The sequence below is a fragment of the Staurois parvus genome, unplaced genomic scaffold, assembly GCF_062004578.1.
Source record: "Staurois parvus isolate SC_StPar_1 unplaced genomic scaffold, SC_StPar_1.0 ptg000407l, whole genome shotgun sequence".
Classification (NCBI taxonomy): domain Eukaryota; kingdom Metazoa; phylum Chordata; class Amphibia; order Anura; family Ranidae; genus Staurois; species Staurois parvus.
Genome location: NW_028318203.1, coordinates 450449 through 466743, shown reverse-complemented (window position 1 = coordinate 466743; position 16295 = coordinate 450449). Strand labels below are relative to the sequence as shown.

At 45.4% G+C, this 16295-nt stretch overlaps 1 protein-coding gene across 1 annotated transcript in view; it reads left to right on the top strand.

Annotated features, from left to right (window-relative positions):
• The window catches only part of LOC149455063 (uncharacterized), a 261113-nt gene that overhangs the window by 19104 nt on the left and 225714 nt on the right, over nucleotides 1-16295 (top strand). Inside the window, 1 exon segment of the mRNA XM_089686698.1 lies at nucleotides 14252-14717. Coding sequence (XP_089542824.1) covers nucleotides 14252-14717 — 466 coding nt within the window.

Here is a 16295-nt window from a genome sequence, read left to right as displayed (position 1 = left end):
TGAAACATTGCCTCCTCTGCCACTCCTCTGCGTGTTGTCTGACATACTCTTTAATTCAATAAGCACCCCAAAAATAAAACCGGATTTAACTCTTTGAACGTACAATAGTGGTTGTGAAGCAGAAAGTCAGTTTATTGTACACAATCGGTCAATTGCAGCTTGCCGTTGGCTGGAAACTGTACGTTTATGTCACTGGAATGCACTAATCACCCAAAAAATATTACCGCCAGCCGGCGTGTAAATGGATCTAACTCTTGGAACGTACAATAGTGGTTGTGAAGCAGAAAGTCAGTTTATTTAGCACAATCGGCAAACTGCAGCACCAACTGTGCACGACAGCCACCAAAAAAAAAAAAGGGTGTATGTCACTTTAAATTTTCGATTCTTTGATAGCTGTGTCCCTGAGTAACGTTTCTGTGTCCCTGAGTAACGTTTCTGTGTCCCTGAGTAACGTTTCTGTGGCCCTAAAGTCTCTGTGGCCCTAACTCTGTCCCTTAATACACACAGGTCTGTCTCTCTTGAATGACCGGAGGCTAATGAAGAATTCTAAGATGGCCGCGATTTATAGCTCCACCATTACACAGTGCTGGCTGGCTGGCTGCTGATTGGCTAATGCGATCACATGTCATGAATGAATGCATTATGGGTCAGCGCGCCTTGTCTGCGCGCCTTCCCAGAGATCCCCGCTCCGTCGCCACATATGTCGCCGCCATTTTGGGAAAATTCGATTCGTGCATCCGAAGTTTGCTAATTTTCGGATTCGTCGCGAATAGAATTTTTCCAAATCTTCGGAACGAATTCCACTTTGTCATGTTCGATTCGCTCATCTCTAATAGTTGGGTCACAGGCCAGGTTCAGCAACAGGAGGTGAGAATGATCAGGAGCAGCCAGAAGAATATCCAGAGACAAGCCAGGGGTCAGGGCAGGAGAAGGTCAATGGTAGTCAGGAGCAGGCTAGGTTCGGCAACAGGAAACAACTCAGAGTCAGGAATCACAGGCAAAGGAATAAGACCATATGGCAATTTGGATCCTGCAGTGGCCAGTTTAAATAGCCTGCCCAGCGCCGAAAGGCGTGCCTGGGTCCTAGTGCCTGCCCGGTGCTGTCATTGGTGACAGGTGCGCCTGGGTCTTAGTGCCCGCCTGCCTGTATGTCTTATCGGGATGCTGCGCATGCACGTATTCGTGCGATCTTCCCTGACATTGCCCCCCCCTTATGGGCAGCCTCTGGATGCCCAATTGGCTCCTCTTTTGCGAGTGACTGCGAAAAAATTCCTGAACTAGGTCTGTGGCATGAACATTCTGAGCTGGTTCCCATGAGTTTTCCTCCGGACCATAACCCCTCCACTTAATAAGGTACTGTGTCTGACCCCTCCTTTTCCTACAGTCCACAACAGCCTTGACCTCAAATTCCTCTTCCCTGTCCACGTCTATGGACTCGGCGCTCCTTGACCTATGACTAGGAAATGGATCGGGTACGGCAGGTTTCAACAGTGACACGTGGAAAACTGGGTGTACTCTAATGGACTCCGGAAGTGCCAATTCATATGTGACTTTAATTCTGTGTCTTATCAAGAATGGGCCCACAAACCTTGGTGCCAACTTCCTCGAAGGGCACGCCATCTTCAGATTAGTTGTAGCCAGCCAGACCTGGTCTCCCAGATGCAGAATCAGTTCTTCCCTTCTCTTTCTGTCGAAGACCCTCTTGTTGTCTTCCTGGGCTTTTGCGACCGCCTCTTGTAACAATTTATTGTTAGAGACAAAGAAATTTAGTATATTCTGAGCAGCAGGAACAGAAGTTTCTGGGACCAGGTCAGGTAAAAAGGTAGGGTGGAACCCATAGTTAGCAAAAAATGGTGATTGTTTAGTGGCAGAATGGCTAACATTGTTATATGCGAACTCTGCCAGAGGTAAGATTGCCACCCAGTAGTCTTGGAGGAAGGATGTGTAACATCTGATGTATTGTTCCAGGGTCTGATTGGTTCGTTCGGTTTGCCCGTTTGTTTGTTTGTGGGTGGTAGGCAGAGGAAAAGGATAACTTGATTTCCAGGGTTTCGCATAGCGCTTTCCAAAATCTCAAAGTAAATTGTACCCTTCGGTCCGAGACAATGTTCACAGGAACTCCATGGAGTCTTACGATTTCTTTAATGAAAATCCGAGCAGTCTCAGAAGCAGAGGGTGTATTCCTTAGTGGCAAAAATTGGGCCATTTTTGATAACCGGTCCACAACCACAAAAATAGCAGTATGTCCTTGGGAAGGCGGAAGTTCCACTATAAAGTCCATGGATATCATTTTCCAAGGCCTATCAGGCACTGGTAGAGGTTTAAGTAAACCCCAGGCCTTGTTTCGAGTGGTCTTGTTCCGATTGCAGATGGCACAGGTCCTTACATATGTTTTGCAATCCTTAGCCATATTCGGCCACCAGAACGAGCGTTGGGCCAATTCCAATGTCTTGGAAACCCCGAAGTGACCTGCTTAACGGGTGATCATGGCAGTAACCCAGAACAAGAATTTGTGCCTCTTCGGGTACCAAAATTTGCTCCCCTTTCCATAAAAGCCCTTCCCTGTTTTGTACAGTGATTCCAGGTGGACTAGAGGCTCCTACTGAGGCCTGCTGCAATTGACACAGAAATTCAGACTTTTTTTTTTTATATTAACAATTTTTATTGGTTTTCATGAAATACAAACAGTATATTTCAAAAGGATAAGAAAAGAAAATAAACATAACAGAAAGATACATCGATGGCAAAATTAAATAGTGTCAGGACCAGCGGAGGCATAAATATCAATGTAAAGGATATCAGGGCCTTGCAATGTGGGCCGGCATAGACGAGGTGAAAGTATCCCACGGGAGCCAAATCATCTCAAATACAGTAAACGAACAACTATGTAGTGCAGTCAAATATTCCATCTGTCTTACATCAGCAATGAGTTTGTACAAAATCGACATTGAAGGAGGATTAGAGGATAACCAACACATAGGAATGCTTCTCCTGGCCGCGGTCAGCACATGTACAGCGAGTTTCCTGGATACTTTAGGTAATCCTGGGAATGGTAGACCCAGTAAAAAATGTAATGGATCAAGTGGGAGAGAGACATGCAGCAATGAATTCAGCAAGGAGAGAACATCCTGCCAGAAAGGAGTAATGGAGCTGCATGTCCAAAAAATATGATGGAGAGAACCAAGGTCTCTACTACAGCGCCAGCAATCAGGAGAAGCACTCGGATTATAAGCATGCAGAACCTCAGGTGTTTTATACCATAACATCATAGTCTTGTAAATATTTTCCTTAAAAACCACACAAACAGAAGATCTAGATGCATTTTCCCAAATTTTCTTCCATGTTAATAAATCAATATCGCATTGTGTGAATTGAGACCACCTACGCATGTAAAGGTGAGTATCATTGGATAAGGAGGGGGCTTCCATAAGAAGTTTATAAGTATTAGAGATTATACCCCTATGGTGGGGACCCTGCATACATAAACTTTCAAAGGGAGTAGGCTTCCCCAGAGTCAATGAAGGAGATAAAGTGGAAAAAAAGTGGCGTATTTGAAGATAAATATATAGGTGTTGAGAAGGTAAAAGGGCTTTTTTCTGGAGGACTGGGAATGAGTGTAACTTATGAGACACGGGGTGTACCAAGTGACGCAATTGAAAAAGGTTAGCTACAACCCAATGCGACATCCGGGACATGGCCATATTGTCTGGGAGATTAGGGTTATAGAGGACATTTGTCAGTGGGGAGCAATCAGAGGCCAGTGTAAATTTAGCCCTACATTTCCGCCAAACAGTCAGAGAAAAATACATAGGTCCCAGAAATAAATGGCGAAAGGAGGAGACATCCACTGCTGAGGTCGACCAAAGGAGAGAGCATGGATGAGCTGGGGACAATTGCAAAGATTCGATCTCAGTCCATGTGTTGGGAGGATGATGGGAAGACCATGACATGAGAAAACGAAGATGAGTTGCGTAGTAATATGTTATAATATCCGGGGCCCCCAAGCCCCCCCTAGATCGTGGGGAAAGCAAAACAGAACGTGCAATCCTGTGCCGCCTGTTGTGCCAAATAAAATGCAGGAAAGATTTCTGAAGAGAGTGAAGTTTGGACATAGGAACGGGAACGGGGAGGGTCGCAAACAGGTACAAAAGTTTAGGCAACACTGTCATTTTTAATACGTTAATGCATCCTAGGAAAGAGATGGGCAAGGCATCCCATCGTTTCAGAGAGCGAGAAATTGCTATAAATAGTGGAGGGAAATTGGCCTCGTATATGGATTGGTAAGAGGAAGTAAGATTAGTACCTAAATATTTTAAAGAATGGGTACACCACCGGTAGGGAAAGGCTTCCTGAAGCAAGGATAATGTGACAGGTGGGACGTGAATTGGGAGTGCCTCAGTTTTAGACGTATTAACTTTGTAACCTGAAATAGCCCCAAATTGTTTCAAGATCTGATGCAAAATCGGTAAAGAAGTATAGGGACTCGTGAGTGTGAGGAGGATGTCGTCTGCAAACAGCGATAATTTGTACTCATGGGTATGGGAATGTATCCCGCGAATATCCGGATTCGACCTAATGGCTGTGGCCAGTGGCTCCAGGCAAAGAATAAACAGCAGAGGGGAGAGTGGACAACCCTGACGTGTGCCATTTGACATCTGAAAAGGGAGTGAAAGAAAAGATGCTAATCTGACCTGCGAAAATGGGGAAGAATAAAGGGCCTTCAAGGCTGCTACAAATGGACCCCGGAAACCAAACCTCTCCAAAACCATAAACATGTAGGGCCAACTTAACCGGTCAAAAGCTTTTTGAGCGTCCAAGCTCAGTAACACAGCAGGGGTGGAGGATCGATTAACCAGATCAATAGATCTCCTGGTGTTATCCGCAGCATGTCTGGAAGGCACAAAGCCCACTTGGTCCCTATGTATGAGTTTGGAAATAATTCCGGACAGTCGGTTGGCTAAAATTTTTGTGAAAATCTTGTAATCGGAATTAAGTAGGGCAATCGGACGGTAGTTGTCTACAATAGAGGGATCTTTATCGGGTTTAGGGATAACCGAGATATAGGCTCGTGAAAATTCAGTCTGGGGTGTGACCCCCTTAAAAAGATTTCTGTAAAGAGAAAGGAGATGGGGAGCCAGGTGTCAGGGCAGGAGCCGAGGAACGGACAGGCAGGCCTAACAATGTAACGCACTGGCTGACAACCACCACCCACAGACCAAAGTCCTTCAGGGCGCGGAGTCTAAGTCCCAGGCTGCCCTTCACCAGGGCCCCTGATGGTGGGGATGGACTTGACGCAGCCAGGAACCAGGTCGCGGCCCCCGAGACACCTCAGCTGCAGTAATGGCCGCCGCCAATGGCGTGTAGCTGGTGGAAGAATCAAAAGAGTAGTCAGACAGGCCAGGGTCAACAACAACAGGACAAAACAGTACAGGACAGCAGACGAGAATCACAGGTCACAAGCCGGGTTCAGCAACAGAGGGTCAGATCAAAGGAGAATACAAAGAATAGTCAAGTCACAAGCCGAATCAGAATACCAGGAGAGTCACGAGAGTCAGAACAGAGTAATAGTAACACAAAGACACAAGACACAAGTGCAAAGAGCATGTGCGGGCCACAGGCTTATATGTCATCAGCCACACCCCTCTGGGGGGTGGACCTCAGAGACCTGAAGGCATAAAAAGGATTCCCATCATGCACAGCAGAATCCAAGATGGACGCCAGCACATGGAGTAACATAACCTCAGGGAAAAGGTAGGACCTTGACACCAGGATACCAATAAAGGATTTATAATAGGTGTAGGGTAAACCATCCGGACCCGGGGCCTTACGAGAAGGGAGATGTTTAATTGTATCAAGTAATTCCTCTATCGTAATGTCAGCATTAAGAATGGCAATGTCTGAGGGTGATAGTTTCGGAAATGACAAGGAATCAAAAAAATTGTCAAAGGATAACTGTGTGAGAGGCGGGTGAAGGTCTGGGATCAAAAAGTTATACAGTTTCTCATAGTAGGAGCCAAAAAGGGTTGCCATGACCTGAGGATCATAGGTAGGGCTGCCGTTTGGTTGGATTAAAAGATCAGGCATCGTGGAAGGAGACTGAGCTTTAAGTCGATTGACTAACATACGATGGGGTTTGTTGGAAAATTCATAAAATTTCTGTTTAACCCACAGAAGGGATTGTGCAGCCTTACTGGAGTCGAGGGTTTTAATTCGGTCACGTAAAAATGTTACCTTCCGGAGCCCAGAAATGGACGGCTTGGCCATCAACCGTCGCTCCGCCAAAAATAGTTGATGCACAAGAGAGGCCTTAGCACGTGCCGCAGATTTCTTTAAACGAGAACCCATAGAAATACAGAGTCCCCGAAATACCGCCTTATGGGCCTCCCATAAAATAGAGGAAGAGGCTACGGAGCCAACATTGAGGGTAAAATAGGTATCAAGTCCCCGAGACAATTCATCCCTAAGATGATCTGTGGAGAGGAAGGTCTCATTAAGGCGCCAATGACATGGTTTGGGTATAGCGGGAGAAAAGAAAAGGTTTAAAGTCAGAGAGGTGTGATCAGACCAGGTAATGGGGTTAATTTCAGAAGAGACCAAGAGTGGAAGCAGTGGGGCAGAGATGAAAAAATGATCTAAGCGGGAGAAGCTACGGTGAGGGGTGGAGTAGAAAGTAAATTGTTTATGGTTGGGGTGTTTAATCCGCCAGGCGTCGAAGAGACGATGCTCCCTTATCAGTCTACGAAAGGATTTTGAAGCGGAGCATTGCCACTTCGAGGGTGTGGACTCAAAAAGAATTTTCCTGTCCTTATGGGGGAAAAAAATCAAATTAAAATCACCCCCCACAATCACATGCGAAGTGAAAAAAGAGTCTAAAGCAGCGAGTGTTTGGAAAATAAATTGCAATTGACCCGTATTGGGGGCGTATAAATTCAACAGAACAAGGGGAGTGTTACCCAGCATACATTCCAGAATAATGAAACAACCTTTTTGGTCAACTTTGGAGGAAACAATCCGAAGGGAGCAGTGCGACCCAATCAAAATTGCCACCTCAGCCTTCCCGGGGGGATCAAAGGCCGAATAGGCTTGGGGAAAAAATCTCAAGGCAAAACGAAAGGAGCCAGCTGATTTGAAATGGGTCTCTTGAACAAAAATAATGTCTGCTCCTGAGGATCGAAATTCCCTCAAAGCCATCCACCTTTTTTGAATGGAGTTGAGGCCCTTGACATTATACGACAGAAACCTCAAAGCCATTATAAAATAACAAAAATTGAAGCAAATGTGTTAGCATAAAAAAGAAATGAAATACCATCGATGCAATAGAAAAAAAAAACAAAAAACAATAAAGTAACACAGAAAGGTGTAAACATAGAAATTGACATAAGTATCCGTGAGGATATAAACTCGGGAACAACCAATTGGCCCAAGTCGTCTAGGCCTATGGCTAGACAAATTCGGGAGCAGCATGACAACCAAGACATCAGAAAAATTGTCATGCCCGGCCAGATAAAACAGAAGTGAGAAAATGCACCCAACAATGGTTCGGCTGGACAGAAAAGAGAAACCCGAAAAGAAAAAAAATTATGTAAAAAACCCAGGAAGGAAGGATCATCACCGGAAACACATCGGAAGGGCACCCCAGAGAATCATCATACAGACGGATCGATCTACTGAGGGTGACGTGGACGCTGTGGGGTACGTGTGAGTCTCTTCCGACCTCCGCGGACTGGAGTCCAGATCTTGTTGGGGGTGGCGGATGGACGAGACGGAGTTGGTGGCAGAGGGGACACATCTTCAGGCAAAGGTGGAAGTCCCAGGCGCTTTAAGAAGGAATCCGCCTCATGAAGATCACGAAGCACGACTTTGGTATTATCCCTAGTTACGACCAACCGGAAAGGAAACCCCCATTGGTAAAGGACATGATGTTGTTGAAGGTGTGTGGTGAGCGGCTTCAGGGCTCGCCTCTTGGCCAAGGTAGTCGGAGACAAATCGCAGAAGAGTTGGAGTCTGTCACCTTTAAATTCCAGAGATGATTTGTGGCGAGCAGCTGATAATAAGGCTTCTTTGCTTTGAAAAAAGTGGAAGCTAACTATGACGTCACGTGGTCTGGTGCCTTCGACAGGTTTTGGGCCCAGTGAGCGATGAGCCCTGTCCATTCGCCAGTCTGTTTCCGGAACCAATGGAGCAGTTGCGCTAAAGAAGGACAGAAGGTGACGGTGCAATTGCGCATCAGCGATTGATTTGGACATACCGCGTATACGGATATTTTGGCGCCGTTCCCTGTTTTCTAAATCCTCTTGCTGGAGCTGCATTTGGGACATGGAATGCTTCAAATATGCGTTATCCTCCTCCAAAACATGAACGTATTGCACCAAATCATCAAACTCAGTCTCCAATTTATCCGTGCGGTTTCCAATCTGAGTTATTTCCCCTCTGAGATCTAATGCCAGCTTTCCAATTTTAGTGGATATGGATGCGGTAATATTGCGCAGAAAAATTTGCAGCTTGTCATCTAGCGCTGAAAGTGTGAGGGAAGGAGACGGTATGGTTTGCTGAGATATCTGGGTGGAGGGAGGATGATTTCCCGATGCAGAGTATTCTCCCCAGTTATATGCTGGGGATCCCCAGTTTTATTATGGGGATCAGAGTCCTCCATCTGGGGCTGAGTCAGGGCAGAGGCAGGCATGGAAGCTGACAGGCATGAAGGTGCAGTACCCTCCGTGACCACCGGGGGGCCGGGATCTCTCCCTGGGTTCCTGGGCATACTGGAGGCTGGGGATTGCGGCCTGGACAGGAACCGCCAGAGCGGCGAGGGCCGCGAATCCGGTGGCTACGGGAAGGGGGGCTTCCAGCGCCCTATCTTCCCCATACAGGTCTCTCCCTGGAGCCGGGCCGGGTGCCAAGTGGGTGTGACTCACCCTTATTAGCAGGGAAGCAGTGGCGCGTATCAGGTGAGTCCATGCTGGCCGGGGATGAGCGGAGCTCAGCTAAAATGCAGCCGCCATCGTCCCTGGCCGCGCATGCGCCCCCGAAGTTCAGACTTTAATAGCAAGAAATTCCCTGCTGGTAGAATGGTGTCCGGTTTTGGAGATTCTTTTGGATCCTCGAACATACGTGAAAGCGCATCTGGTTTAGTGTTTTTGGATGTGATGCCTGTAGGTGATGTGAAAAATGAATCTGGAGAAAAACAGTTCTCATCTAGCCTGGCGTGGTTTGTGACGTTTAGCAGTCCTTAAATATTCTAAATTCTTGTGATCGCTATATATCAGAATTGGATGTATGGCCCCTTCCAGCAGGTATCTCCATTCCTCCAGTGCTGTCTTTATTGCCAAGAGTTCTCGGTCCCCAATGTCGTAGTTCCTTTCAGCTGAGGTAAGTTTCCTAGAGAAGAAGGCTACTGGATGCATTAGTTCCTTCAGGCCTTTCCTTCGTGAAAGAACTGCCCCTACTGCGTTTTAGGACGCATCTACTTCCAAGATGTAAGGAAGAGAGGAGTCTGCATGGCTTAAGATGGGGGCTGCTGTGAATAATTTCTTCACTGTCTCAAAAGCCGTTTGCGCCTCTGGGGTCCAATGGAAGTGGACTCCTAACTTGGTGAGGTGAGTGATAGGTGAAATGAGGCCCGAAAAGTTCTTAATGAATTTCCAGTAGAAATTTGCAAATCCGATGAACCCCTGAACTCCTTTTTTGTCTGAGGGTACCGGCCATTCCAAAATTGCTGTGATCTTTTGGGGATCCATTGCAATTCCGGCAGTAGAGATGATCAGGCCCAGGAATGGAATGCTCTGTTGCTCAAAGTTGCATTTCTCTGCCTTAGCATATAGTCCATGCTGGCGAAGCCGTCCCAGAACGCATCTCACATGGTCTCGGTGTACCTCCAGAGATGCGGAGAAAATCAGAATGTCATCCAGGTAGATGTAATATATAAATGATGTAGCGCTGTAATAACTCATGAGTATGGTTATAAACATATCACTCTACTGACATCCAAAAGATAGCAATTGTGACATATATAAGTGATGTGTGCAATATAGAATACACTTATAAATATCCAAGTGATCATAAACAAGTGATCATATCATCATTGTCACACAGTGCTTCCCTATACAGGGTTATGCATCATCAGATAAGTGACTTATATAAACAATGGTGATAAAAAGTCCACTATATTCGGTGTCAAGTTGTGTCTCACAAATCCACACAATGCAATGATCACACCATGTGCTGCTGTGCCAGTGCAGGTAGTGAGAAGTACTCCTATATGGCAGGCGTGCCCGCTCACTTTCCCCCTGCGACCCACAGGGGCCAAATAAGCCTCTTGGATCACCCTGGATCCTACACGATTCCTCCAGGCCAGAAATGACTCCACCACCTTCTATACTCTCTCCTCCTCCTTCCTCTATTCCTCTTTAGTCAGGCAATGGTAGGATGCTCATAAGTATGATGTTTGGGAATCCTGTGATTCACCAACCGTAGAGAAGTACAACCATATATAAGTGTATTCTATATTGCACACATCACTTATATATGTCACAATTGCTATCTTTTGGATGTCAGTAGAGTGATATGTTTATAACCATACTCATGAGTTATTACAGCGCTACATCATTTATATATTAGATTTATTAGTTCTATCTTAAGGTGAGATTTGGATGTGAGCGGCTGTTCCTTTTACTCATCCTAGGAGACATAGAAGCGCAGGAGGATTTACATATATCATCCAGGTAGATGACAACAAAAACATCCAGGTAATCTCTGAAAATGTCATTAATGAAATGTTGGAAAGTAGCAGGCGCGTTGCATAACCCAAATGGCATGACCAGGTATTCAAAGTGGCTGAAACGGGTGCGGAAGGCCGTTTTCCATTCATCCCCTTCCCGTATGTGGACCAGGTTTTATGTCCCTCTCAAATCCAACTTGGTGAAGATAGTGGCAGTCTTGAGTCTCTGGAATAGTTCAGGAACCAAGGGAAGGGGATACCGGTTCTTAACGGTAATCTTATTTAGTTTCCGATAATCCACGCAGGGCAGCAAGGACTTGTCCTTTTTTTCTACGAAGAATATTCCTGCTCCAGCTGGTGAAGTGGAGGGCCAAATGAACCCTTTCTGAAGATTCTCCTCGATATATTCCTTTAGAACTCCTAGTTCCCATTCAGATAAGGGGAAGATCCGCCCAATGGAAATTTCAGACCTGGGAAGCAAATCGATCGGACAGTCATAGGATCGATAAGGAGGAAATATATCTGCTCCCCGTTTACTGCATACATCAAGATAGTCATGGTAAGCTGGAGGAATTGTTTGAAAGAGTTCTGTATCAGAGTCCATGCACAGTAGGGTAGGTGGACCTGAGGATACCTTGGGCAAACAATGTTCCTGGCAGTAAGAAGAGGGAAATTGGATCGAGCCCGACTTCCAGTTAATTTGAGGTTCGTGTGCCCCGTAGCCAAGGAAGGCCCAGTATGAGAGGAAACAGTGGGGCGGTGATAGCATCTAGAGGGAGAAGTAGCCGGATCTGTTGGTACAGAAGCGGGTGTAGCCAAGGTTTGGATACGTTCTTCCAAATGTGCATATCCATCCTGTAAGATCTTAACAGCCTGGGTAAGTGCGGTCAAATGATGACATATCTCATCCAGGGGAGAAGGTCCTCTTCCAGGCTCAGACATGGCCGTATGGTACTGTCACGACTCTAGCGGTAGCTCTATAGGTCCACAGTTTGGGGTTCCCTAGGGTGCGGGGTCTAAGCCCCAGTCTGCTTTTTCACCAGAGCCCCTGATGGTGGGGATGGACATGGAGCAGGCTGAGACCAGGTTGTGGCCCCAAGGTATGCCCAGCTGCGGTAGAGGAGACTTCTAGTGTCACGTAATTTAGTAGTGAGCCTGATGTGAAAAGGCAGAGCAGATCAGAGCAGGATGCAGATGCATCCATGTGGCAGGTAGCGGAGTCAGGCGGGCAGGGTTTGGTGTCCGAAAAGACAGAGCAGACCAGAGCAGCAGGCAGAAGCATAGTCGGGTCACAGGCCAGGTTCAGCAACAGGAGGTCAGAATGACCAGGAGCAGGCAGAAGAATATCCAGAGACAATCCAGGGGTCAGGGAAGGAGAAGGTCAATGGTAGTCAGGAGCAGGCTGGGTTCGGCAACAGGAAACAACTGAGAGTCAGGAATCACAGGCAAAGGAATAAGACCATACGGCAATTTGGATCCTGCAGTGGCCCGTTTAAATAGCCCGCCCGGCACCGATAGGCACGCCTGGGTCCTAGTGCCTGCCCAGTGCCGTCATTGGTGACAGGTGCGCCTGGGTCCTAGTGCCCGCCTTCCTGTATGCCTTGTCAGGATCCTGCGCATGTGCAGATTCCTGTGCCGCGGTGATCTTCCCTGACACTGTTGAGTCCTGCAATCAACTTTATGAGCTCCTTGTAAAACTATTATCTCTTTCCAATAACATCTATGAACAAGAGAAGATATGGACCCCACAATTCCTCTATATACTCCACAATTCTCCCATGTGGACACCTCGTAAGTATAGACTCCAGTATAGACTCCCAGTTTGGGGAACTCATTTAGAAGAAGCCGTCAGCTAGAATCAAACTCCCTACTCTACAGTATGGTGAAGACCAAGGAGGCCTAGCAATACTAAATGTTAGACTTTATTTTATAGCTGCCCAACTTCAGCATCTTACCAGGTGGGACTTAGTAGACACATTAGATCCCATCCATCGATTGCTACTTCCATCAGATACAGATTTCACATCACTCTCACACTTGTTAATGGGCTTCAGATGGCACCAGTGGGAAAGGCATGATCTTTCATATATATATTCCAGTCTTTTGACTCTTACCGAAGAATTATAGAAAGAAATGGGAAACAGAGAAAATAAGAGAGAGTGGTGGGAGGTGATTGTGACCTCCATACCTCTCATCTCTCTGTCCTCTTCACAGAAACTCAGTCATTTCTTTTGCATAGAGCTTTCAGGACCCCAGCTCAATTGTTCAGCTAGGACAGGAGGGATTTCCCCTTTGACCCCACTTGTAGCGGTGATGTCAGGGATTTGATACATGTTTTGGAGATATTCAAAAAGTGGAACGATATGACCAGTGTTATAATGTTGGTGTTCAATATACCTCAGGTGTGCCTCTTGGTGTCAATAGAGGAGGAATTATTTACACCTCCTCCTATTACAAGTCATATAGCAATAGTGAGGCTGCTGTTTATTGACCATAAAAAATATCCCGATCTTGGCTATCATCTCAAACTCCCAGCAGACAACAGTGAATTGAGCAGGTGATCTCCACATTAACATGTGAAAAACAAACTTACCAACATTGTAATTCCCCCAGGAGATGTATGTCTGGCAGAACTGGCTGGATACTCCTTGCTCACTCCTGGTTAGTTCTTCATAGGCTTTTAAAATCTGATCTCTTTTAGCCCCATAGAAGGAGAACGGCCAGTTGTATCCTACTGAATGGTAACTACATTGGAGACCCATACTTGGGGTATGATCCTGGAGACACAGGCCTCATTGATCGGTGTCAGCTATCTATGTATGTACTGGGGGGAGTTACTTGCCGTGTACAGCTGAATTGTTCTAGGTTGTTTCTTCTTTTCTCTGTTCATTTGTTTATAAAAGGTAAAAGTGACACCATAGACAAAGCAAGTTATTGTTCTGTATGATCTGTAACAGTGCCACAACTGCCTATACGTGAGAATGTATGACTCCATTGTCTGGGCTGAATGTTGGGAATACTGTGCGCACTTAGAAACTTTCTTAATAAAATCTATTTGATTAAAAAAATACTGTAGATAATGCTGTACATATTCTTTCTATTCATAAGATATGTTTAGTAATGAACATTAAAAATAGAAAGCAACTTTATGTAGCCCTTTATATACAATTCTTTTTTCTTTCTCTACAGGTAGATTGATGAACCAGGTTTTTGGGACATTTTGGTCTTCATGAATACAGCTGAGTCACATGGAAAATAAAACACGTATGTCTTAATTGACTGAAAGTCTTTACTGCAGTTCACTGGAGGATTCACACGGGATACAAGTCATATCTGTGTTCTAAAAGTCATGGTTTGGATCCTCTTCCACATTGATCCAGTGGGAGAAAAGTAATTTCAGTGTTCTGGAAGTGACAATGGCTTTACAATAAAGTCCAACCCAAGTATACATAAGAGGAGTCATTTCAAACTACTTGTTTGTAGATTTTACAATGGAGAGAAAATATATCACACACCAGAAGGTTCACAATGGAGGGAAGTCATATCATTGTTCTGAATGTGGCAAAACTTTTACAAGCAAGAGATACTTTATAATACACCAAAGAGTTCACACTGGAGAGAAGCCATATCAGTGTTCTGAATGTGATAAAGCTTTTACAGTGAAGTCACATCTTAATAGACACCAGAGGATTCACACTGGAGAGAAGTCATATCAGTGTTCTGAATGTGATAAAGCTTTTACTCATAAGTCAAGTCTTCTCACACACCAGAGGATTCACATTGGAGAGAGGCCATATCAGTGTTCTGAATGTGATAAAGCTTTTACACGGAAGCCACATCTTATCACACACCAGAGGAGTCACACTGGAGAGAAGTCATATCAGTGTTCTGAATGTGATAAAGCTTTTACACGGAAGTCAGATCTTATCAGACACCAGAGGAGTCACAGTGGAGAGAAGCCATATCAGTGTTCTGAATGTGATAAAGCTTTTACACGGAAGTCATATCTTATCGCACACCAGAGGATTCACACTGGAGAGAAGCCATTTTAATGCTCTCAATGTGACAAAACTTTTTCAGTTAATGCCGGTCTAATCTATCACCGGAGGATTCACAAATTTCATCATAGATTATATTCTGGAAAAAAGGAATATTAAATAAGTTTCAGGTGTCACAAGTTAGTTTCACATCCCCAATGTCAGTCCACAAGCTAAAGAAGAAGGGAGAAGATAAAATGTTACTTTAAGAGAAACAAACTAAAATCTGAGCAAACTGGAATGTAATGATTGGATGAACTGAGTTTAGTGCTTATCTCCATCAATACACAACTAGAAGGGATTTGAATATTTTATCGCTTGACAATTTGTTTTAAGATAAGCATCAATAACTGAACAGCTTCCCTCATGATTCTCATTTTTATCATGGAGCTTTGAATGAACATGCAATGCATTTTCATGATACACCAACTGAGTTGTGTTTCCAAGCATTTTCTTCATTTCTGGATCCTGAGGTAATACATGACCAACACTGCCTCAGTACCAGAGACTAGGATGGGGTCTATTATCTTACCAAGTCTCTGAAGCCTCAGTGGGAGAGTCCATTCCAGGTTCTTCTGACTATTGATACATGATCAGCCAGGCTTGAGGTCTCCAGCTAAGCCCACCTTGTCCACTCCTCCCATTACCTGTTCCATCTCCTCTCCCATTATCAATGACTTCTTTCCATATTTCATCTCTCATTGATATTATTATTATTGTTATTATATAGGATTTATATGGTGCCAACAGTTTGCTCAGCGCTTTACAATATAACGGGAGACAATACAGTAAGCATACAGTTTAATACAAGAGGGATAGGAGGGCCCTGCTCCTCAGAGCTTACAATCTAGGAGGGAGGGGCTAGTGGTACAAAAGGTAGTAACTGTGGGGGATGGACTGGTTGGAAGAGTAAAAGATTCCATTATTAGCTGAGGGCAGGATAGGCTTCCCTGAAGATATAGGTTTTCAGAAATCAACTAAAAGTGAGCAGAGTAGGCAATAGTCTGATAAATTGGGGTAGAGAGTTCCAGAGGATGGGGGAAGCTCTGGAGACAAGCATGGGAGGAGGAGACAAGGGAGCTAGAGAGCAGGAGGTCGTGCGAGGAGCGGAGAGTACGGTTTGGGTGATATTTGGAGACAAGATCGGTGATGTAATTTGGGGCAGAGTTATAAATGGCTTTATATGTTATTGTTAGTGTTTTGAATTTTCTCCGTTGAGCAATGGGAAGCCAGTGAAGGGATTGGCAGAGAGGGGTGGAGGACACTGAGTGGAGGCCAGTGGAGGGATTGGCAGAGAGGGGTGGCGGACACTGAGTGGAGGCTAGTGAAGGGATTGGCAGAGAGGGGTGGAGGACACTGAGTGGAGGCCAGTGGAGGGATTGGTAGAGAGGGTGGAGGCCAGTGGAGGGTTTGGCAAAGAGAGGTGGAGGACACTGAATGGAGGCCAGTGGAGGGATTGGCAGAGGGGGATGGAGGACATTGAATTGAGGCCAGTGGAGGGATTGGTGGAGGACACTGAATGGAGGCCAGTGGAGGGATTG